Here is a 23,650-nt window from a genome sequence, read left to right as displayed (position 1 = left end):
CTGCTTTTTAAGAGGGTGTCTAAAACATTTATATTTGAAGAATTATTGGTCTGGTTGGGTTTAATTCTGACATCTGGGTATTTGATTTGTTCCTTCTGTTCCTTCTTCCTTTCCTGCCTTCTTCTGGGATAATTAATTATTTTAGGATTCCATTTTATCTCTTCTATGTGCTATTCTTGATGGTTACTGGAAATCACAATTTGCATCCTTAACTCATCACAATCTACTTTCAGATAACACAGTATTTCATAAGCAATATAAAACACAACAATGTAATTCCATTTACCCCTCCACATTTAGAGCTCTTACAGTTACATACTTTATCCTTACATAGGTTATAAACTCCATAATAAATTTTAAACAATCTTTTAAACAAACAGATATGGACATACAATATTTAATGACCTTTTATATTTAATCCCATATTTTCTTTTTTCTGATAATCTTGATTCCTTCTTGCAGATCCAGCTTTCCAACATTTCCCTTTAGCCTAAAGAAATTTTTTTTAGCATTTTTTGTAGTACAGGTCTGCAGGAAGACTAATCCTCTCAGATTTTGTCTGAATAAAATACATATTTATTTCAGTTTCATTTCCGAAGGATATTTTCATTGGTTATGGAATAATAGAATGACAATTTTTTTCTTTTACACTTTATCCTTCGTTCTCTGGTCTCCATTGTTTGTGAGAAGTCACTTGTCACACTAAACATCGTTCCCTCCCTTTATATAATGTATATTTTTCCTCTTGCTCCTTTTAAGATTTTCTATTTATCTTTGTTCCTTTAGCAATTTTATCACGATGTGGTTTTAATTTATACTTTCTGGAATTTGCTCAGCTTCTTATATCTGTTGATTGATAACTATCACCAATATCCAAAAATTCTCATCCATTATTTCTTCTGCTCTATTCTTTCTCTTTCTCCTCTTCTGCTACTTCAATTACATATTGTGTTAGACCATTTGATATTGCCCCATATTTTGGATGCCCCAGGTTTTGGGGTTTTTTTTTTTCTAAATTCATTTTCTCTGTGAATCAGTTTGTATAATTTCTACCGACTTGTCTCCAAGCTTACTGATGACTTCTGTTATGTCTCGTCTGCTATTAGGCTCGTCAAGTAAATTCTTTCTTTCTGAGACCATATATTTTTCAACTCAAGTATTTTTAAAAATAGTTTCCATTTCTCTGCTGAAATTCCTATTTCTTCACAAAGGTTGTTCACCTTTTCCACTATTTTCTTCAATATATTTTTTTGATTCTTAGAATTTCCCTCTCTCTGATTACATTATCCATTTCTTCTTGCACGTTGTCTACTTTTTCCATTAGAACCCTTAGCATACTAATCATAGCTAGTTTAAATTCCAAGTCTGACAATTCTAACATCTCTGCCATATCTGAATCTGGTTCTGATGCTTACTCTGGCTCTTCAAACTGTTTTCTGCCTTTTATATGCCTTGCAACTTTCTGATGAAAACCAGACATGACATACTGGCTGTGGGAGGGTGAGCAGAGAAGTGGGGAAGATTGAGATGGTCCATTCTCATCTAGACCTACTGAATAATGGTCAAATATCCAAAGGCATAAAAAAAGATTACATTTTGACTTTATCATAGAAATGAATACTCAGTAAAAGTATTCATTCCTATGATAGATTCATGTGCTCCTAAAACTTTACTTTAAAAGTATCTAATGATTTAAAATTAGAAAATAACATTAAAATATTCTTTTAAATTCTCTTATTCTTCCCAACGACTTTAGATCATAAAATGTATTAACACCTACTGGAAAACCCACAAAAACTAAAGAGTCACCCAAAACATAGATGTCATTTACCATGTGCGAGTGTTGTCTTATAGAAGGCCATAATAATTACGTTTCCTACTTTATGACCATGTTGAGTTTATAAATTACAAACAAATTATAAATGTTTTTAACTTCTAAGTAGAAAGCAATTCAATTTTATCTGCCATCTGTTGTACCTACAGGGTTACTCAGTAAATAACCACTAATAAATAAACTACTGATAATCTAATTTGCTATTCTACCACCAGTTAATAACTCAGTGTATCAGTCAATTTGAGTTGCTACACAGAATACCATATACCAGGAGGCTTATAAACAAAAGAAATTTATTTCTCAGAGTTCTGGAGGTTGGGAAGTCCAAAATCAAGGTGCCAACAGATTCGGTGTCTAGTGAGGGTTGTTCTCTGCTTCAGGACAGTGACTTCTTGCTGCATCACCACATGGTGGAAGGGGAAGGTATCTCTTTCAGGCCTCTTTAATAAGGCACTTAATTCCATTCATGAGGATGCCAGCATCACAGCGTATCACTTCCCAAAGGGCCCAGCTCCAAAGACCATCACATTGCGGAGTAGAACTTCAACATACGAATTTTGGGCAGACATAAACATTCGGTCCATTGCACTCAGTTTTCTTAGTTTTCTAAAATTGTATCCTTGCCATACGTATCACTGTACTTCTCTTTTTGTGAGGCTCTTTGGACTGCAAACCCCAAATGCACTCAGGAAACTTGAAGAAAGGGAGGGTTCCCTCTAAGGACACCCACACAATACACACCCTGAGTAGGAGTAGAAAGCCATCCTGGGCAGGTCTAGGACCAGGTGCTGTCTCCACCTTACAGGCCTCAGGGTCTCTCTCCCGTTCAATTCCCATTTCTCTCTGCACACTCTTCCTTTCACCTGTCCTCACCCACTGATTTGCTCTGCTTTCTTCTATGTTCTGCCTTCTCTACAACCTTGGCTTACAGGTGGGTCATGGTGGCTTCTTCAGCCCTGAATGACATTGGAGCAGTAGATCCCACCACGAATTAGCAAATTCATTGTATTTCTTAGTTCAAACTTCCTGAAAGAATCTGACTCAGCTCATCTTTCACCCAAATATCTAACTTCATGGGTCATCTTTGGTGCATACTCCAATCACAACTCTGGGGCGGTTCCCAGCATCTTGCTTTAAAGCTCCCCAGGTAATGCTGACAGAGAGGCAATGTTAAGATCCCTTGAGGCAGCCTAACCGAGGCTTGGGGCAGGTTACCCATCCCTGGTCCAATCATGAGGCTAGAATGGATTATGTTGTGCAAAACATAACCAAGGCTAGAGTGGTATATCAGTTTCCTATTGCTGTCATATCAAATTAGCACAAACTTAGTGGGTTCTTACAGTTCTGGAGGTCTGAAGTCTGAAATATATTTCACTGGGCTAAAATCAGGGTACGGGCAGAGCTGTGTTCATTCCGGAGGCTCTGGGGAAGAATCCACTCCCTGCCTTCTCCAGCTTCTGAAGGCTGCCAGCATCCCTTGGCTCGAGGCCCCTCCTCCATCTTCAACACCAGAAATGGTCGGCTGAGTCCTTCCCACATCACATCACTCTGACGCTGAATCTTCTCCCTCCCTCTTCTACATATAAAGGACCCCTGTGATTACACCGGGCCCAACCAGATAACCCGGGATAATCTTCTCTTAAAGTCAGCTGATTACCAACTTTAACTCCCCCTCGCACGTGACATAACACAACCACAGGCTCTGAGGACAAGGACGTGGACATCTCTGGAGAGGCCATTATTATCATGCCTACCACAAAGGGTGTGTGGAACACAACATACCCTGTGGGCAGATTCATTGAAAAGAGACCGTGGCTAAGAGGGACCGTAAACACAGCTAATACAACACTGTGCTGAATATTACAGCATGAGACACAGGTTGATTATTAAAACTTTAGCAGTTTATGTTGGTTTTCACCACTTCTACTTTGTGCCAACAGACATTTCAGCCATAAAAACAAGAGACTAAAGCATTCCTACAAAAACATATGAATGCAAACAGAAACATTTTACCCTTCAGTAATTTACAAGAAATCTTCATTGTAATTATATGAATTTATATATTTTACCAAAAATCAATTGTAATTAGCTTAGATTCCAGAAGAAATCTATGTGAAAAAACATTTTAAGTAATTGACAAGTTACTTTAGTCTTAGCCAATCAATGACTAAAATATATCAAAAATATATCATTAACAATACAGTACAATTCTTTTAAAGAAACAAATACCCACAATGTTTCTTTTTCAAAATAAATAAAAGTACTTGAGTTGTAAAAAAATTCTGTGCTTGAGGCTACCAGTAGGTGGAATTTCATGGAAGATTTTCTAGTTATTAACAGAGTTTCTGAAAAATTTAACTGTGAAAACCTTTCACCAAAAATGCCATCTAAACCATCTAAACCAAAAAGAAGTAGGTAAAGTGAAAAAACAAGATCATTATATAAATGTAAAAGGTAGGAGAAAAATATTGCAACTTCAAAAAGCTTTGAGGGAAAAAGTATTTGCATGCTTGAGTCCTAAAAAATGGAATATTCCTTGAGTATTTAATATTAAGATTCAAAATTAGAATAATAGGAAGTTTTTTCTTTCTTATGCATATATTTGCCATACATCTATGCATACACATACGTACAAGGTACCACATACATGTAATAATCAGCTTATTTCCTGACCTCAATGTGGAGTTCAGTACCTGTATTTTACTTTTAGCAGGTAAAAATCAGCACATCTTATTGCTTTTCGGCTTTATTCTATGATTCATTTGGATTATCATTCAATCAACAAATATTTATTGAGTATTTACTATGTGCCATATTACACATGCTAACTAGTTTTCAATCTACTAAATCTTTTAAAAAAATCAGTCCTGTTCAAGTTTAACAAAACAATTCACTAAAGTCTGAAAACAAAAAAAATTACCAACTATCTTATCTTCATTTTTAAAAGCTTCTAAAAATTAACACTATTTTAAATCTACACATTCGGTGTTATCTAATAAACTGTGAGCTGGTAATAACTTGACATCTCATCACCTAAAGCTGCGCGTCACGAGCAGGTGCGACGGTGACTCTCGCAGGGGGAAACGCAGAGGGAGGGAGCTTCTTTCCTTTAAGGCTGCAGGCTCGTCTTTGGACAATCACTCTAGCACTAAACTGAAATCAGTTTACTAACAAAAATTAACAAAATGTCACTGGTAATCAGAAGGAAAGATGACTTACTCAGACTGCTCAGCTGGCGTATGATGGCAGCGAGGGTGCTGTTGGTGACACATTCAAGTTCACTGGTGATCCCTTCCGGCAGAGCCCCCCGGCACAAGTGCCGGGGTTCGATGTTCCTCTTCACTAACGGCATGGCTCACAATCTGAAAATTAAAAAGACATTTTTTCATAAGCTCATATTCACACTTTAACAAACCTGGAGTTCTAATTCCCTTGAAAATGAACTATTTCCTAGGAATTTTCATTATCTCATCATTTTTACGTGAATCAGCTAAAATTCAACCAATGGTGAATTACTTGAATGACTTTTATAGATGTCAAAGAGATATATATGTGTATATATATAGCATCATACGATTTTTATAAAAAATAATACATGTTGGATTTCCAGTTAAGCATACAAGACTGAATACATGTATTTTTACCTCCCTCCCTCTCCACTGAAATGCTGAGAGACAGACAAGGCAAAAGCCCACCAGTCCTACAGTGGGTGGGGGAAACAACAGCCACAAACCTGTGGACAGAGCTTAACCACTGACACAAGAAAGCCATCACGGCCGGGCGCGGTGGCTCACGCCTGTAATCCTAGCACTCTGGGAGGCCGAGGTGGGCAGATCGTTTGAGCTCAGGATCGAGACCAGCCTGAGCAAGAGCGAGACCCCATCTCTACTAAAAATAGAAAGAAATTATATGGACAGCTAAAAATATATATAGAAAAAATTAGCCGGGCATGGTGGTGCATGCCTGTAGTCCCAGCTACTCGGGAGGCTGAGACAGGAGGATCGCTCGAGCTCAGGAGTTTGAGGTTGCTGTGAGCTAGGCTGATGCCACGGCACTCACTCTAGCCTGGGCAACAGAGTGAGACTCTGTCTCAAAAAAAAAAAAAAAAAAAAAAGAAAGCCATCGCCAGGCTGCCAACAGGGGGCAGCAGGGAGTGAGCCCACTGAGACAGGGAACCTTGCCCACCCTCCCTACCAAAGGCTCAGGAATAGGAGGCACCAGGTATCTGTGAAATGGGAACTGAGGGGAAGAATACAGGAGGGAGGGCTTTCCAAACTCCATTTAAGAATTCCTTGTCTCTCCCTGGGCTGCCCCTCCTCCGGCAGCATGTTTTACTCTCTGGAAAAGGTGAGTTAGAGAGTCTGGACATGGGACTCTGGGCATAGCTGAGGGCAGGGGGAAGAAACGCACTGGAAACAGGAGAATTAAACCAAGGTCCATACTGACTGGCAAGACAGCTCCCCCTTCGCCAGCTCAGCTCCCTGCTCCATGCGGCTCCCAGAACTCGGGCAGCCTGGCGTTTACTCCCCACCCGAAGACCGGAACATTCCTTCCTGGGAAATGGTTAAAGAAAAAAGATCTACAAACACTGACACTGGGGAGAGGGCTTTCCCCTGTTGCAACTGCCAGCTAGGCAGTAACACTGTCAAAAATCTCCCCAAGCACACAATTTCCACTAGCTTTTAGTGCCTCAGGCTTTTTTTTTTTTAAGAAAGTACAGTCAAGGGTCTGCCAGACACTTCAGGAAAGCCTTCCAACGTCCTGGGAATCCCATTCACCTCTCTCCTGGAAAAGTACATTGTAAATAAAATCAAATCTCAACTTTCTGTTTAAGGAGGTATACAGAGTCTCAAATCTGCTACTCATACAACCAACCAACTCTTCACACAACACTAGAAAATCCAATGACTGGGATATATTTTCGTTTTGACAAGATTATCATATTACCCAACTTACAGGAACAGAAACACAGAAAGGCCTGGCACCTTGATGACATGTGTTAGCAGTTAATCCAGCCCTGAAATGCCAATCTAGAATTCTTGTTATGTGAGACAAATAATCTCCTATTTGTTTAAGCCACTGTAGTTGGGTTTTCTGCTACTTAAAGTAAAACTTATCCCCAACTAGTACAATCATTGGCTGGTCCATGGTACCTAAAGAACCTGGAATGTGATAAGCCTGCACTAAATCTTTGCTTTTCTTCCTGCTTTCTTTATAACCTTCGGTTCTCTCGCTCAGTAAACACTGAGCACCTACCACATACCCAGGAGCGTGTCAAGTGCTGAGGTTGTGATGGTGAGTGAAGATGGACAAGGTCAAGTCCCTCCACGTTGGAACTTGTTATTCTAGTGGGGCAGAGAGACGTGCATTAAATCACACAGGTTAACACACCTTCCCACTGTGACTGGTGCTGCGAGGGGGACTCAGAGTTAAGAAACCTTTTGGGGAGGGGGCTGCTGATCTCTCTCAGGAGTCACGGGCAGCCTCTCCGTGGACACGTCTGCTGAACTGAGACCTGAAAGACAAGTAAGGCCTCGCTCACCCAAGGTCTGTGGCGGAGGTGACATGGACAATGAAGCGCAGGAGGGCAAAGGCAGACGGCAGGTATCAATGAAAAGCTCTGCTGGATTTCAACGTTTTGATCATATTGACTGTTTCTGCCTTATGTCCACCAGGACGGCGGTGAACACACTGATCATTTCAGACTCACATGCTACCTCACCCACTGACTTGGGTGCACTGCCTCTGGCTCATCACTTAACACTGTGCCTCAGTTTACTCCCTATAAAATGGGGATGATAACATTTCCCAATTGGGAAATGGGGAAGTACCTACCTTGTGGCTTGAGGATGTAATGAGTTACTACATGTATAAATCACTTAGAACAATAGTACCTGGCATATAGTAACTCACAAACATAAGTGATTATTATAATGTTAATCATTATCTCAATTTTAATACTAAAACAGGAACAGTTCACTGGTTGAGGAGAAAACCTAACCTCAGAAAACAGGCAGGAATATTTACATAAAAGCATTAAAGGAAAACATACACACCCAAGGTAGAAGGTCTAAACCGTAAGAGTACTCTAATGTACGTATTATTTTCCCTGATAGCCTTTATTTTATCTGACACTAATTCAGTTTTGAACACTTTGAAGAGCAAGGAGGCAAAAGAAAAAATACTGGGTCAGTCATTACTCCTGAAAACACTTTGCAATTACAAAAACAAACACGTAATGAACTAATCCAGTTAGTCACCGACTTAAGTACCCCTCTCAATCCCCTTGTTAGAAGAACTACAGCCCGTCCAAGTCATTCTTCAAAGTCAGCCTATATGCTAAGAATAAAACAAAGGTTGCTAATGAAATGTTTAAGTATTATTAGAGGTTACATAAGAGATTAGTGTTAGGCCCACAGTTTGTCCAGCTTTTCTGGGAAATGTCTCAATTTAGTGAGAGACAACCTGGTTCCCGTAACTGTGAACTAGATTCCAGACACAACTGAAACTGGGCCAGGGTCCTTCCCTAGGAATTTGGAAGTGGGACCATGATATCAGCTTGGTCTGGCTGTTCTCGTCAGCAGTGGAGACAGGGAACTCCCTCCACATGGAATGGAGACTGACAGAGTTAGTCCCCAGCAAGAAACAAGAATGACAAAACTGAGAGAATCCGGCAAAGATGAGCGACAGGCAAGGGCTCCCCAAGGCTGCGCCCAGTCTGAGCTCACGGCAGACCAGGAGAGCACGCTCCCCCCAACCCCGTCCCGTCCCCTGCGCGGGTCAGGCTTGCACTGTGGGTGGATGGCTCTTCCAGCTTCCCAGCCCCCACCCTCTTTCCTTTCACACAGGTGGTTTCCTTAGTCAAATCCTTGCAGCTGTGATCCCATCTTGGGGTCTGATTCTCAGAGCCAGACTAACACAAGGGGCCTGGGAAGGGTCTGAGAAAGCAGGTGGTGAGATGGGGGTTGAAGACTTGCTCACACATCACTCTGCAGGTGAGAGGGATGCCGTCCCAGCTGATAGGTGGGGCTACAGTGAGTCCCTGGCACAGCTCATGGCTCATTGCTAAAGATTTCACTGGCGGTGACCTGGAAACGTCCTGGTGGACGGATATGCTGTGTCAGACATAATAACAGACACTTGGAAGATTCAGAGGGAAAAACAGAGTCGGCTAATAACTGCTAAGCTGTACGGCTGCCTTGCATAGGGATAATGAGAGACAGAACTGCTGTTAACAGGTAAGCGTGAGAACAGGGCCTTCCTGGTGGGTACGACATGGCCCTCACCACGACCCGTACTGGAAAGGCTGAACGATGGAGAACTGGGGGCGGAAGGCCCAACTGTGAGCGTCAGAGCGGGTGCTCGGCCACGGCAGGTGTTGGCACGCAGTCGAGGCCCTGAAAGAGAAAATCTGGCGTCCTGAAAATGGGATGGGGAATTCTACATGATGCCCAGGACGTTGTTGAGTCCAAACGCCTACCCACAGCGCCCCCCCCCCCCCCCCCGAGGACCCTCTGGGCTTGTACTCGGCCAAACTGGAAGATTCTGCAGAAACCCCTCTCCTACGGGGCGGTGGGTGCCCTCCCCACCGCCCCACACGTGCTACATGCATCCCTTCTTCCTGGATGCCAAGCCGGTAACAAAAGACAACAGCTGCGAAAGTGCTGGGCCTAAGAGAGCAAGGAGATCAACACCATCACGCTGACTGGACAGGCCAAGCTCGGGGGCTGGCACACTGGTGCCAGGCTCAATCTTGGGTAGGATTGTGTACCTGGACCTCAGAGTGGTGCCTCCTCAGGTCCTGCGGCTCTCTTCCCAATGGCAACTAAACTCCGCCTTACATTTGTCCCTGTCTTGGGCATGAGAGAGTTCCTTGTCCCTCTTGCGCAGAAGCAGACCTTTGCTTTGCATCAATAAGAGATCGCAGACCTAAGAGGTTGTCCTGCTTTTGCTACTACCCTTTGCTCCAGAAGCAGAGGATCTTGCTGGTCACAGGGAGCAGGAAAGGAGGTTTCCTAGTTGTCTGCCAGAAGCAGATCTTTGCCGAGTCCTACAGGATAGAGAGTCTGTTGCCCTCCCAGCAACTTTTGTGTCACAGGAGAGCAGGCTCTGGGGAAGCAGAGATTACATCATGCTGGTTCCCAGGGGCAGCCGAGATGAACTCCCACTCCCACAGGGCTGCAGCACCAGGGGAAGTTCTGTCTGGCCTCCAGGCTGCCCCGAACTTCTCATGAGCACCTGTAGAAAAGAGCTTATCAGTAAGTGCAAACTGTCCTTGTATCTGGGGTACCTAGTTATTCTAAACTGACGTTTAGAATACAAACATCAGCATTCAAACTTAAGAGTTCATTAACATTTTAGCTGATTTCTTCTTCTGCACTTCTACGGTGATCACTTGTCCCCCCTGTGCTCTGCCACATGTGAAACAGCGCAAGTGTCCTCTCTCTCCTCCAGAGCGCTTGCCACTCTTCGGGATTTAAGAAAAGTTATTATTTTCTAGATCATCTGGCCTTTTCTCTTTCTTAAAATAAAAACAATGTCCTCTTATATCCTAACTGGGAGAAAAACTCCACCATCACAGTAAGAACAAGATGAACATTATCAGCTTCTTCATTTGTTAAGACTTTAAACTGGTAACTATTTTTGCAAACTAGTATTCTTGATGAGTGAACATGTGAGTACACTCTAAAAATTTGTGTGTGCAGACTCTAAAGTGAAAAAACTATTTTGGAAAGAAAAGACCACCACCACTACTATATTAGCATGGATAACAGCTTTCATACATAAAATACACTTTAATGAGCCACATAAATTAAATTGAAACCCACAATTGTGATCACCCCCAGTCTGTACTGCACTACAGAAAGGGCTGATGGGATGCAGAGTAACACAGTAACTGAACTAAGTCCTTATTACTTATTTTAAAACTACATTACTCATGGTTAGAGCTAATTGAGGGTACAAAATTAACTGCATAGATTTTGTGATGGATTTCTTTCTCCACTTTGTAGCCATCAAGACTATCGTGCGAGTTTTGAGAACATCCACAGTTTGCAGAACCTGACGGTGCTAATGATTCTGTCTTTTCTATTTCTGATGTGCCGGTAACCTTTGCTCCGCTTGCTGCATGCCAGGCAATCAGAGTGCAGTGCACGGCAGAGCTCAATCACGCGGTAGGCTCTATTACACACCCAGACTGAATGTGTGCATACTGCAGATGTTTGGCTTTTTAATCATGTTTCCTCGCATGTATGGCTCTTGCCCTCAGAGTGAATGTGATCCAAGCATACGTGGCCCTGTCTCAATGCTCGCACAGAGCGAGTGACACAATGCTGGCCCGAGCCCTCCCTCTGACTTTTCGCCTCACTGTACCCTCTTCCTCTGAAGGGCAAGGGCTACGTCTGCCTGCCTCAGTGTCACAGCACCCTGCCGGGGGTCAAGTGCCTATTGACATTTCCCAGAAGAGAGTCACTAATGACATTACATTCCCAAAGCCAAAGGAAGGGCTTGGACTTCCTAAATTCCCAACTGTTACGCCATCTTTGAGAGCCACATTGCCTTACCACCCACCTTTTAAAGCTTTAGATGAAAGTTGTGATTTGGGAGCAGAGGAGGAAGAAAGACTGCATATGATGTAATCAATAGCATTTTGCTGGGACAAATGTTTACATTTTGCTCTTTGGAACATGGTCTGCATGTTTCTGCAGCATGAGAGACACTGAGGTAGAGTGAAGCAACACTGGATTAGGACTGGGGACCTGGGTTCTAGTCCCAGTTTTGCTACTAACACTCATGACCCTGTGCAAGTTTCTTAACCAGATGGGCCTCCATTCCCCTCCTGAAAAGCAGATTTGCTCTCTTCAGTTCTCCCCAGCTCTGGTATGCTGTTTCCTTCCAGTTAGACATCCAGCTGGCTTTCAGGAACTACCATACTCCATCCAAACAATTAGTGTGTTTTTTCACTATGCTTTAGCCAGTGGAAATACAAAAACTACACAGACAAAATAAAATCCCTTTCCTCAAGGAGTTAATGGCTTATGAAAGATACATATAAATAAAGTCAGAATACAGTATGACAAGCACTATGAGGTTTTTCTTTATTTTTTTTTCTCCCAAAATCACATTTATTGAGCACTCTATGGAACAGATATTGTGCTAAGTTAGTTCTTTTTTTTTTAGTGGGAAACTTTCCTTTATTTAAAAAGGATATTCAGCCAGGCAGGGTGGCTAATGCCTGTAATCCTAGGACTTCGGGAAGCTGAGGCAGGAGAATTGCTTAAGGTCAGGAGTTCTAGGCCAGCCTGAGCAAGAGCAAGACCCCGTCCCTACTAACAATAATCAGCCTGGCATCATGGCACGGGCCTCTAGTCCCAGCTACTCAGGAAGCTGAGGCAGGAGGATCGCTGGAGCCCAGGAGTGTGACGTTGCAGTGAGCTATGGAGCTGTGGTGACACCACTGCACTTCTAGCCCGGACAACAGAGCAAGACCCTAAGGAAAGCGGGAATGGGTGGGAGAGGAAAAGGAGGAGACGAGACCAGACCAGACCAGAAGAGGAAGGAGATGAGAACAGATGAGGGAAGAAACTGGAACACTCATACACAGCTCCAGAGAATGTAAAATAGTTTTTGGAAAACAGTCTGGCTGTTTCTTAAAAAGTTAAATATACGCTTACCACATGATCCAGCCACTCTACTCCTAGGTATTTACCCAAAAGAAATAAAAGCATTTGCCCACATAAAGACTTGTACATGAATGTTCATGCAGCTTTATTTACAAGAGCCACAAACTGGAAACCACCCAAACATCCATCAACAGGTGGATGGATAAACACCCTGCATGACATCCGTGCCGTGGAGTAACATGGCAGGAACTACTGACACCTGCAACAGAGATGAACCTCTGAATAATTACGCTGAATGAAAGCCAAAGAGTCCACACTGCACATTTCCATTTACATAACACTCTAGGAAATGCAAACCAATCTCCAGTGACAGAAAGCCGAGCAGTGGTTGTCTGCAGGTGGGGGACAGCGGGAGCGGGGATGACCAAGGGCCACAAGGAAACTTTTCTGGGTGACGGCACATTCACCATCTCAAGTACGGTGATGGCTTCATGGGTGTATGCATGTTTCAAAACTTACCAAACGGGACATTTTAAACAAGCATAGTTTATTATATGTCAACTCTGCCCCAACAAAGTGGTTTAAAAAATGGATCTCTGCAGGTAGGTAAGAGAGTAAGACACATTTGGAAATCCCTGAACATTTATTTAATATTTACTTTTTAACATGATGGTCCAGAAAAATAAGCCAAATGTTAGCCACAGAACATGGGACTAAATAGCATGACAGAAGAAACAAGATGTTAATTTAGCAATGAGACAGGCACAGCTCCAAAAGAACTTACAAAAGGCCACTGCTAATGGACATAGTATGAACAGCAAACAGAAATAAAAACTAAATTCCTAAGAAAACCTTCCTCCTCAAGAATTCCCTCAGTGAAGAGAATCTGCTCCACCAGCCTAACTGGTGAGGGCACCACTTAAAACAGTCTGTGCACATAGAGCTCTTCTTTAAGAGGCCTGAAAACCTAGCACAACAGCCAAACAAGCAGATGGCGTGGCAAACAGAAGCCCCAAGTTCTTCGACAGCTGAGACCCGGGTAAGTCATTTAAGACCTTGGTAAACCTCAAAACCTTATTTAAAATAGGAAAGCAATATCTGCCTGGTTATCTCAAAAGGCTGTGATTAGATGATACGCCTGAAACCCCCCCCCAAAAAAAAACTACAAAGCAGAACACAAAACTAGACTGTATTCGTATTAAAAATAAATGTTTATGTGACAAATTAAAAAAAATTAACTACCTCCATTTTCACATAAATTGAAAGAAAGGTGAAGAAGTCATTTATCAAAACTACAATTAGCTTGTAATCACATTACGATACATAGGAAAAGCTCATAAGCTGATTATTACATTATTATTATTTATAATCCACATTAAATATTTATTAAATTATGCTCTTTTAAATAAAACTAAAATCGTTATCTCCTTATTCAACATACAGTAAAAACAGAACATAACCATTTTATAAACACAACTTTAAATTTAGCTAAAGCTTCATTTCGTTCATCATATAAAATACATCAATATATACCCAGAAGTTAAAATTGCCAAGAGTATTTCAACTTGCTAGATAGAGACAACTTTCTAAGAAATACTGATTTCAAAGAATTTAAAAAGTTCACAAAGAACTTTTACGTATTCAGAATCCATTATGACCTATAACTGCAAAGTTTAATTCTCAAAAAGCTCTAGTTTTTGTTTCTAACCATGTAGTTAACCATAAATTACAAGTCTTACAAAAAATTAGAATCTCCCTTTAAGAAACATATATCATTTATTTTTCTCTACCTTACCAATCAATTTTTGAGAATGACATTAAACACAAAAATTACAAAAGAAAATCCAAAATGCATTAGAAATAAATGTAAATTCCAAGGGGAAACAAAAAATTACAAAATTGGATGATTTTCCAAGTCTGTAAAGAAAACACTCACCATACCTTGAACTATCAAGTTGAACCATGTGAAATCAACATTTTTTTTTGGTTACAATGGTCACATGTTGGCAGTATCACGTGAGTGAACATAACACCACAGGATATGGTCAAAACAGCAGTAAAGCTGTGTGAGCCACCAGGAGCTCCCCAGCATGTATGCTAACAAACCTGGGTTTCTGTGGTTTTAGAAACAAGAGACATCTCGATGGCATTACTTTTGGCAACTAGAAACTACTCATGAAAGAAAGACAAGACAAATTAAATCGTTATTTTCATCAACTATTCCCAATTCTCTGAGCTGTAAAAACAGGATGAAAAATACTAGATGGTATAAGTATCTCAAATTTGCAACCTATGTGCTTGTCCTCAAAACATTCGATGCTGGAGCCTATCAGCTCCATTCTTCTGAACATAACTCAACAAATAAATACCAATCACCTTCAAGAAGGATCAGTGTTTCTGGGTAACTCTATAGAAAATCAACCAAAAAATTAAAATAAAGCCAGTGGTGGTAAACCAGTTAAATGATGACATATAGGAGCATTTTATATACACTGTGTCACTTATGTCCCATTACAACTCTCAAGTTTGGTATTTCCCCCATTTAACAGATTAAGAAATCAGGGAGTAAATGTAAGAACTATCTATCAGATGCCGAAGTCTCACGTTTCTGCAACAAAGTTTCTCTATTAGAGTCAACATTCCCAAGACTACTGTCTGCTAAAATCTTTGAGTATTACTTTTAATGTTTCCAGAAGCTCCCCAAGATTATTATCCTCCTTTTACAGATGAGGGAACTGAGGCTCAAGGATTTAAGTGGATTTTGCACGGTATGTTTTTAGCATTTGAACACAAGATTATCTATTAATCTCCCCATACCATTCTATACTTTACCATTCTGCCCTACCAAGTACTCAACACCATCTGATAATGGTAATATTTCATTAAAATAGAAAGGCACACAATTATTAAACTACATATTCATTTAAATTTATAAGCATTCCACTTAGGCTGTAAAAATGTTTCATTACAAGAGACTTAGAAATAATTCCAGTGAAACCATCCAGAGACACTGATGTGTTATCACATAACTATCCCAGGCCGATAGCTGGGACCAGAATTCAGGTTTCCTCAACTCTACAATGTTACCCTTCATTAAAATAAGTAAATATTGGGAATTATTGAGCAGAAATCAATAAGCATAACATTAATATGTGGCTTATATTGTTATAGAAAACATGTCAATTTATTCCAAGGCATAGCAAGTACACAAAGCAATTTTAACTCATCCAAAGCTAAATGATAGTTATAATACATTTAACAAATATTTCTGTTTTCCGTTAGAATTTAAGAGGACATCTTAACACTGGTTCCGGCAGCCCTTTAAGTTAAAAAACAAGAGCTAAAATATTTAATGGAGTTTAAACCAATGATTAACATTTAAGTACCACACACAGCTTTCCCACCTATATTAGAAGAAAGATAATCCTGAAATAAGACTCTCCCAACAGATGATGCTCACTTTTTACTTCCAAGTAAACAGTAACTGAAAACCACAAGTGACATAAATGTTGCCCTGCTTTTAGGACTTTCACATTCAGATCATAAGCACAAAAACCAAAATATATTATCTAGTGACATTCAGCATCTATTCCCATCTCCTCTGTCCTCTCCCGTACGTCAGAGGCTAAGCCTGAAGACTAAATCCACATTTCTCAGGCTCCCTTGCTAAAGGAATTCTGAATTTGATTTATGTCTTCTTTCCCTGTCCATATGCCTTTTCCCTTGCTTCAGTGCACTGACTGTATTTCCAGTACAACGCCGAACAGGAGTGTACTCCTGGAATAAACAGCACTTGGACGTGATGTGGTATCCTTTTTATATTAACTATATTCAACTTGCTAATATTTTATTAAATAAAATCTCTCTTTTTTTGGATCAGGGTAATACTACTGGCCTCATAAAATAAGCTTGTGTTCCCTCCCTTCTACTTTCTGAAGAGTATGTATATTATTGGTATTAACAGTTGGTAGAATTCACCAATGAGACCACGTGAGCTTAGGGCTTTCTTTGTGAGAAGCTTTTTAATGAGAAATTCAATTTGTATAATAAGGAGTAATTCAGCTTATCCATTTCTTCTTGAGTGTGGTTTGGTAGCTTGTATCTTTGATGAAATTTGTTTATTTATCTAAGTTATCAAATGTATTAAGTGGTTCATAATATTCCCTTACTATTCTTTTAATATGTGTAGGATCTATAGTGATGGTCCCACTTTCTTTTCTAATATTAGGAATTTCTATTTTCTCTTTCTTTTTGTTACTGATAGTCTGGCTACAGGTTTATCAATTTTATCTCATCAAATAACCAGCTTCTGGTTTCACTGATTTTTTTTTTCTATTTTGTTTTGTTTTCTATTTTATTGATTTCTGCTCTGATCTTTGTTATTTCCTTCCTCTTCTTGTTCTGGGTTTTAGTTTCTGATTTCTTAAGGTGAAAGTTTAGATTATTTCAAAACTTTCATTTTATAATATAAGCATTTAACACTATAAATTTCCCTTTAAAGTAGTACTTTAAGTGCATCCCATAAATTTTGGTATGTTTTCGTTTACATTCAATTCAAAATATTTTCTCATTTCCCTTGTGACCTCCTCTTTAACCCATGGGTTTTCAGAATGTGATAGTTTAATTTCAAGGTATTTGGGGATTTCCCAGATATCAGACACTAATTTCTAGCTTAATTCAATTATGGTCAGAGAATGCTGATATATTCCTGAAAAGTTACATGTAAAGTGAAAATATGGAAATCAAATTCGATTTTCCTGTGGGAAATCGATGTAATGATACACCCAAGGTCAAGGTAAGACAGGATTAGAAATCAAGTCCTCCAGCATCTGGTGTACCATCCTTTCCTCACCTTACAGAAGGGAGGGAGGGAGGGAGGAAGGAAAGAAGGAAAAAAAAAGGAAAATTTCACACACATCATCTCATTCGATTTTTATAATTCCACAAAACAAGTTAGACAGATGATAGTATTCTGCACCCATGGAAAGTGAAGCTCAAAGAAATGACTTGCCCTAGTAGTCTACTCTGTCTCATTATTCCTCAATTATCTCTCAAAAATAGAGCAAGACAGATCATTGAAATCCAATAATTAAAAAAACTCGTTTTAACTACTGCTAAAATCACCACCACTTCAGTTCAGAGTAAATTATAGTAAAACTGACTAGGTTTAAGTTTTTAAATCTTGACTTCTCATACCCATTCATTATTAGCAAGAGACATAACAAAGGACTAAACCCCAGAAAAGAAAAAGCAAATAGTCAAAAAATACAGGGAAAAAAATGAGATCTCAGTTTAATAAGTCATAAACTAGATATTCATGTTTGTTTTTTAATAAAAAAGTGAATATGAAATGAATAGATCAAGTTACGTTTTTTTCCTCTTTCAAAGTCCTGAACTGTTGATTAGGATCTAAAGCTCTAAAATATCACCTGCTAATATTTATATATTAAAACATTAATATTAAATATTCAAAAATATTAAAATATTTTATGCTGTTTTATTTCCAATTAAATTTCTAAACTGTAACGTTATAGAAATTAAATGGCTTCAAGGGTAAAAGGCACACACTCTTACCATACAATCGTTGACTTAGGGGTTGCAGTAATTTCCCTCGAGTAGCATCACCACTTTGGCTCAGATATCAGTAGTAACAGCAATCAAAATTAAAACTAAAAAGAAAAGGGGGAAAAAAACCCAAAATTAATTACCAGTAGGCAAAATACATTTATGTTTTCAACAAAGTCTTAAATTCAAATTTCACATTTCAATAATTCCATCAAGGGAGCTCTAATCCCAGAACTAGTTCTTTTTTAATTAGTTTAAGCTAGGAGCTAATAAGGTATGTGGATTCTTGTATAATTCCAACTCCTTACCCTGGAATAACCTCTGAAATTAACTTCAAGGACTCACAGTAAATAACAGCCGAAGGGCAGAAAAACAAAGTCAAGTATATCATAGGTGTGCTCAACTACACTACTCAATTCATTTACTCAACAACACACACATTTTAGGTTTTGTTACTACCTACAGCATGAATCGAATAATGCTGATCATTCGCAGAAGAACTGTACCTGATAAGAGCATTTGTATTCATTTTCCCCATAACAACATTTAAACGCAATAAAAATCTTGGTGGTCGTTTTATAAATATTTTACTGGTACGTATGGGGATGAAAAAGAAACAAAGATTTAATGATTGCCACATGGACCCTGGAAAGTGCTTCCAGGAAAGTGGATATTAACAGCAAGGACACAGAGCAATGGGATGAATGTTTACCTACGTGCCAAAGCTACCGCGGTAACAAGAAGTGTAGCAAGTGTCATACAGTTTCCTGTCATTTCAGAGATACGGTGTACTTGGGAAGAATACGTAAGAAAAATTTAGTGAACGGGCACACATCCATGCATCCAGCAAAACTTTACCAAGCACCTGGTATAAGTCAGCCCCTCTTTAAATACTGAACACACACACAGGAATAAGAAAATGCCTGCTTGTGAACGTACTCAGCCTTATGAGGGTGACAGATATTAATATATGCAGATAATTTTAATACAATAAGGTGGATGCAAGAAAGCAAGAGCACAGCAGCTCAGAGGTGGGGTGAGGTATGCCAAACAACTTCTGGAAGGTCTGGCGGTGGGTGGAGCATGGGAAAGCAGGAATTGTGCAATTTCAGCATGGAAGAAAAGCAACTTTGTGTCTCCTAGAAAGAATCATCTGGACATGCATGAATTCCGTGTAGGCCGAGAGATTTCTGAGAACCTACACAGTGAAGACTGCCACTATCCTTTTGAAAGTGTATTACTATAAAAAAAATGGAATGATCATTCCATGATACTCTATTTTATACATGTCCTATTTTTACTTATTTAAAATTGAAAGCGGCACACCACTTTCCTTCTCTTCCTTAGGAGCAGCTGTACAGCACGCTCTTGATTATGCAGAGGAAAAGAGAAAAGTGAATTTTTCCTAAGTAATTTGCATAAGCAATCACCTTATTTCCAAATACAGAAAATTATCCCTGGGTTTTAGATTATCCAGGCCTAATTTTACCTCTATCAGATCAGCTGGTTCGACGTGATGCTTTTGAGAGTAACCAGCACTACACACTTCCCGTCAGAGACGGCTGTACCTAGCTAACTGTGCCTGGGGACAAGGACAGCATCCCACATTCTATGCATCTTCCTGACGACCGTTCATGTTTAAGAACCATGCGTTAACTCTTCCTCTAGGAAACACAATTATGAATTTTCACATTTGTGTGAAAGGCTATGGAATTACTGTTTTTGTTATGAGTTATTATTTGGTAAATGCTTCATTCAGGACTGAACGTAGTGCTAACACCTCACATACATTTGACAGTCTCCACAGGCAGACAATACCTCCATTGAAAAATTAAGAAATTAGGATCGAAAGATGACTGATTCAGGGTCACACAGCTAGGAAGAGTCACAATGAATCTGACTACAAAGTCACTGTTCTTAACATCTATATACAACTGTTAAGAACAGTCTTAAATTGCATTTTTCTGTCCTGCTGAGCTGCTAACATTTCTAACATGCCAGGAACCATAAAGGTCTTGAAGAATTAACTAGACTTTGTCGAGTAGGCAGCCTCCATTTTACAGGGGAAAGCGTATCTTTAACTCCTTTGGAGTTACAGGTTAAGGTTACTAAGTGTGAAACATAGCACCTCTACTAAGTTATAGGTTAAGGTTATAAGCATGAAACACAGCACCTCTCCTAAGAGGGACATTACTGGTCAGCACAGGGAAGCACATTTACATGCGACGCAATGACTGCAAGTCTGTTTACGTCCATGGTGGAGCTCTGAGTGGTGCCAACAGCACTTCATGGTGCCTACTGCCTAGGATCACAACTGCCTTGAAATTTCCTACCTCTGGGCTCATGTCCCTGATGCTCCCCGTGCCAGAAATGCCCTCCTCTCGTCTCGCTTCCAGGTATCCAAAGGTCTCTGGCCTTCAGAATACAACCTACTATGACCTCCTACAACCACCTGTGCCTCTCTCTACCTGCTCAATAAACACGTATTTATTGTGGTTATGTATGCCCCTACCTTGGAACGACCAAAGCCCAATCCTGCACCCTCAGAACCTCTCGGTCCACCGAAAGACAAGTTGTGTAAACGAGCAGGTAGCGTTCCATGGGACCAGGGCTCTAACAGGTGTGCATATGGCATGCACAGAGTACAAGGGAGAAGGTGGCTGCCACCAGGCATAGGCAGTGGCAAGGAAGGCCTCACAGAACTGGTAACTGAATTTGAGCCCTAATTCAGGTGACAGATGATGAAGACCTAAACTAAGACAAAGGAGAATTTTTTAAAGGGAACAAATCTGAGACACACAGGTCTCGGGGGATAAAGTGGACTCTGAGTGTGGCGTCAGGTGAGGCAGGGCTGTCCAGGTGAACTTCCTTGGTGACGGAAACGTTCTAGAGCATCACCGTCCAACCTGGTGCCCTCCAGCCACATGGAGCACTGGACTGGACACTTGAAATGTGGCTACTACGACTGAGGAACTGAATTTTTTATTTTATTTCATTTTAATTAATGTTAATTTAAATAGCAACATGTGGCTAGTGGCCACTGTGTTGGGACAGTACCATTCTAAGGTTCTTAGCTTGAGACGGTTGGGGTGAAGGTGTTAACACCAATATCTGAGAAAAGAAAGACTGTGATGAAAAGCAAATGAACATTCAAATATTTTTTGAATAAAAGAATGAACAAATCAATGAACAGAAAAACTGGGTGATCTTTGTTCAAAACCCCATCAAAGATGTATCCATGTTCACTCAGGTTCCAAATAATGCCCTCAAGGTGGTCGCATCAAAATGCTGTCACGCTGTCTCCAAGTCTCAGCCTAACTGTTCCAATACTACTACCAAGTAAAAACTCCTCATACCATTCAGGGGAAAAAGGAAAAGACAAACTACATCATGAAACCACAGCAAGTCACAATTTAGGGAACAGTCACAGACCAAAGTTGAGCAAAGATAAATAACCACCTATTTTTTAAAAAGGCCTTTTTTTAAAAAAAAAAAAAAAAGAAAAAGAAAAAAGAAAAAGAAGAGGAAGAGGAGGAGGAAGAAGAGGAAGAAGAAGGGGAGAAGACTGGACAGCTCTACGATATCCAGCACGAGCTCAGGTGATTTCAAGCACATTACAGACCACTCACCATGTGAGCAGTTCACTCCTCTGTACTCTGATGAGAGAAATAACTGAATTGCTCATGAAATATCTAATTTTGTTCTACAGGGCACTTTACAAGGTCACTGATAATAAAGTTTTCCCTAGTAATATGTCCTTTGATCTTAATGATCCAGGACATCCAAAGTCAATATGAAATAAAGAATTCTGTGATATGAAAATGTTTAACCTGAGAACAGGTTGTATCTAAATAACTCATTGTTAATCTGCCAATATTATCTTAATCTGATTGTATTCGGATTTGTTTACTATTTTGGTCCCTGACCTCTCTCTTAAGCCTCCAAATTCCAGTTTTCCAGAAAATCAGAAGCCTGCGTGTATACAACTACAATACACTCACACATGCTCTAGAACAGCACTATTTCCCCACTTCATTTTCCAGTTTACCCCCAAACTAGGTTGAAAGTCTACATTCTTTTCACTTCTACCCATGACATCACGTCACCAGTGTTCTTAACTATTCACACATAAGTTTCTATTTACAAGACTGTCAGACATTATAGGACATGTAGCCACTATAAGCTTCAGAGAAATTATATCTCACAAGAATGTCAAATACAAATTTTTCAGCAAGAAATATATGCTTAGCACGATAAAACAGCAACTTTGTGCTTCTCCCGCTGGTCTCTTAGGTCGACAATCTGAGCTTCGACTCCCCAGTGCAAGAACAGTCCTGCGTCTTCTTAAATCAGAGCCAGTACGAACATGCTCAGCTGGCTCCCTGTTCAATTCAACATACAAGTGAACTCTTACAGAAGGCAAGGCAAAGGCAATGCTAAATTATTAATAAGATAAGGTCTTTGCCCCAGAAAGTTGTTATCTGGTGGAAAGGAGTAAACAAGTGTAAATACAAAATGAGCAGCAGAAAAGACACTGGTATAAGTTAAAAATAACGTTGGCTGACTGAACACCTATGTGTATCACACTGTCAGCAAGAGGAAAATTCACTTTAATAATTAATGAAACTGCATTAATTGAGAGAGATGAAGAAAAACTCTCCCAGTGTTGAGTTCTTTACTCATTCAAAAATTATTTATCATAGATCTAAATACAAGGGTCATAAAGTAATATTTTCTCCCATTTAATGAACAATAAAGGCCCAGTAAAATATGGACAAAGGGCAATCAATTCCTGACACATACTATGACTTTGCAAAGATCCATGACTGGCCCATATCTAAGGACTAACAGCCTCGGGCCAGAGACTCTCAATAGCTCAGATCTGGGCCACATGAACCACTCACTCTAAACAAAGTTTAGGGGAGGCCATTATTTCGGACTAAGCTCCTGCACTGGCCCCGCAGACCAAAGCATAATGGAGTAACCAGTGGTAACTGCCGTGTACTTAAACCAAACTCTGAACAGGCCAGTTTCCAAAAAACACCAGGAGTTTAGAGCGACCAATCAGAATAGGCCCAGTTTACCAGAACCTGGCATAATACGTTCCCTGTTTTAATCCCATAAGCAAAGTAATTTTGAAATGACCAATCTGCTTTTCATTCCTGTTTCTGCTTTCTTCAGCCCAGTTCTACCTATAAAGCCAAGCTCCTCTGCTCAGCTCACTGGAACACTCATGCTGTTTTACAGAATGAGGTGTTGACGGTTCTAGAACTGTAAATAAAAGCCAATTAAATCTTAAATTTTTTTTTAAGAGATGGGGTCTTGCTATGTCGCCCAGGCTGGAGTGCAGTGGCTATTCACAGATGTATTCATAGTGCACTGCAGCCTGGAACTCCTGGACTCAAGTGATCCTCCCACCCCAGCCTCATGAGCAGCTGGGACTACAGGCTCACGCCACGCTCAGCTCAGATCTTTAATTTTTTTAACTAGATTTTTAATTTTGTCTTTTGACTCCAGCTACCTACAATGAATCAGAAATATAACCATGAATCAGACAAAGGTGAAGCTATATACATAAAGGCACCACACCACAAGCTGGGAAGTGCGACATGGCAAGACAGAGACAGTG

At 40.1% G+C, this 23,650-nt stretch overlaps 1 protein-coding gene across 1 annotated transcript in view; it reads right to left on the bottom strand.

Annotated features, from left to right (window-relative positions):
- Positions 1–18,040, bottom strand: part of WASF3 (WASP family member 3) — a 47,197-nt gene extending 29,157 nt beyond the window's left edge. Inside the window, exons 1-2 of the mRNA XM_069467438.1 lie at positions 18,031–18,040; positions 5,054–5,196 (exon numbers count right to left, since the gene is read on the bottom strand). Of these exons, the coding sequence (XP_069323539.1) occupies positions 5,054–5,186 (133 nt within the window). The 5' untranslated portion in view covers positions 5,187–5,196; positions 18,031–18,040. The remainder of the gene's footprint in view (positions 1–5,053; positions 5,197–18,030) is intronic.
- Positions 18,041–23,650: the final 5,610 nt, after the last annotated feature.

Source organism: Eulemur rufifrons, chromosome 4 (genome assembly GCF_041146395.1).
Source record: "Eulemur rufifrons isolate Redbay chromosome 4, OSU_ERuf_1, whole genome shotgun sequence".
NCBI classification, from domain to species: domain Eukaryota; kingdom Metazoa; phylum Chordata; class Mammalia; order Primates; family Lemuridae; genus Eulemur; species Eulemur rufifrons.
Note: the sequence above shows the minus strand (reverse complement) of the source record. Positions and strands in the feature narration are given on the sequence as shown.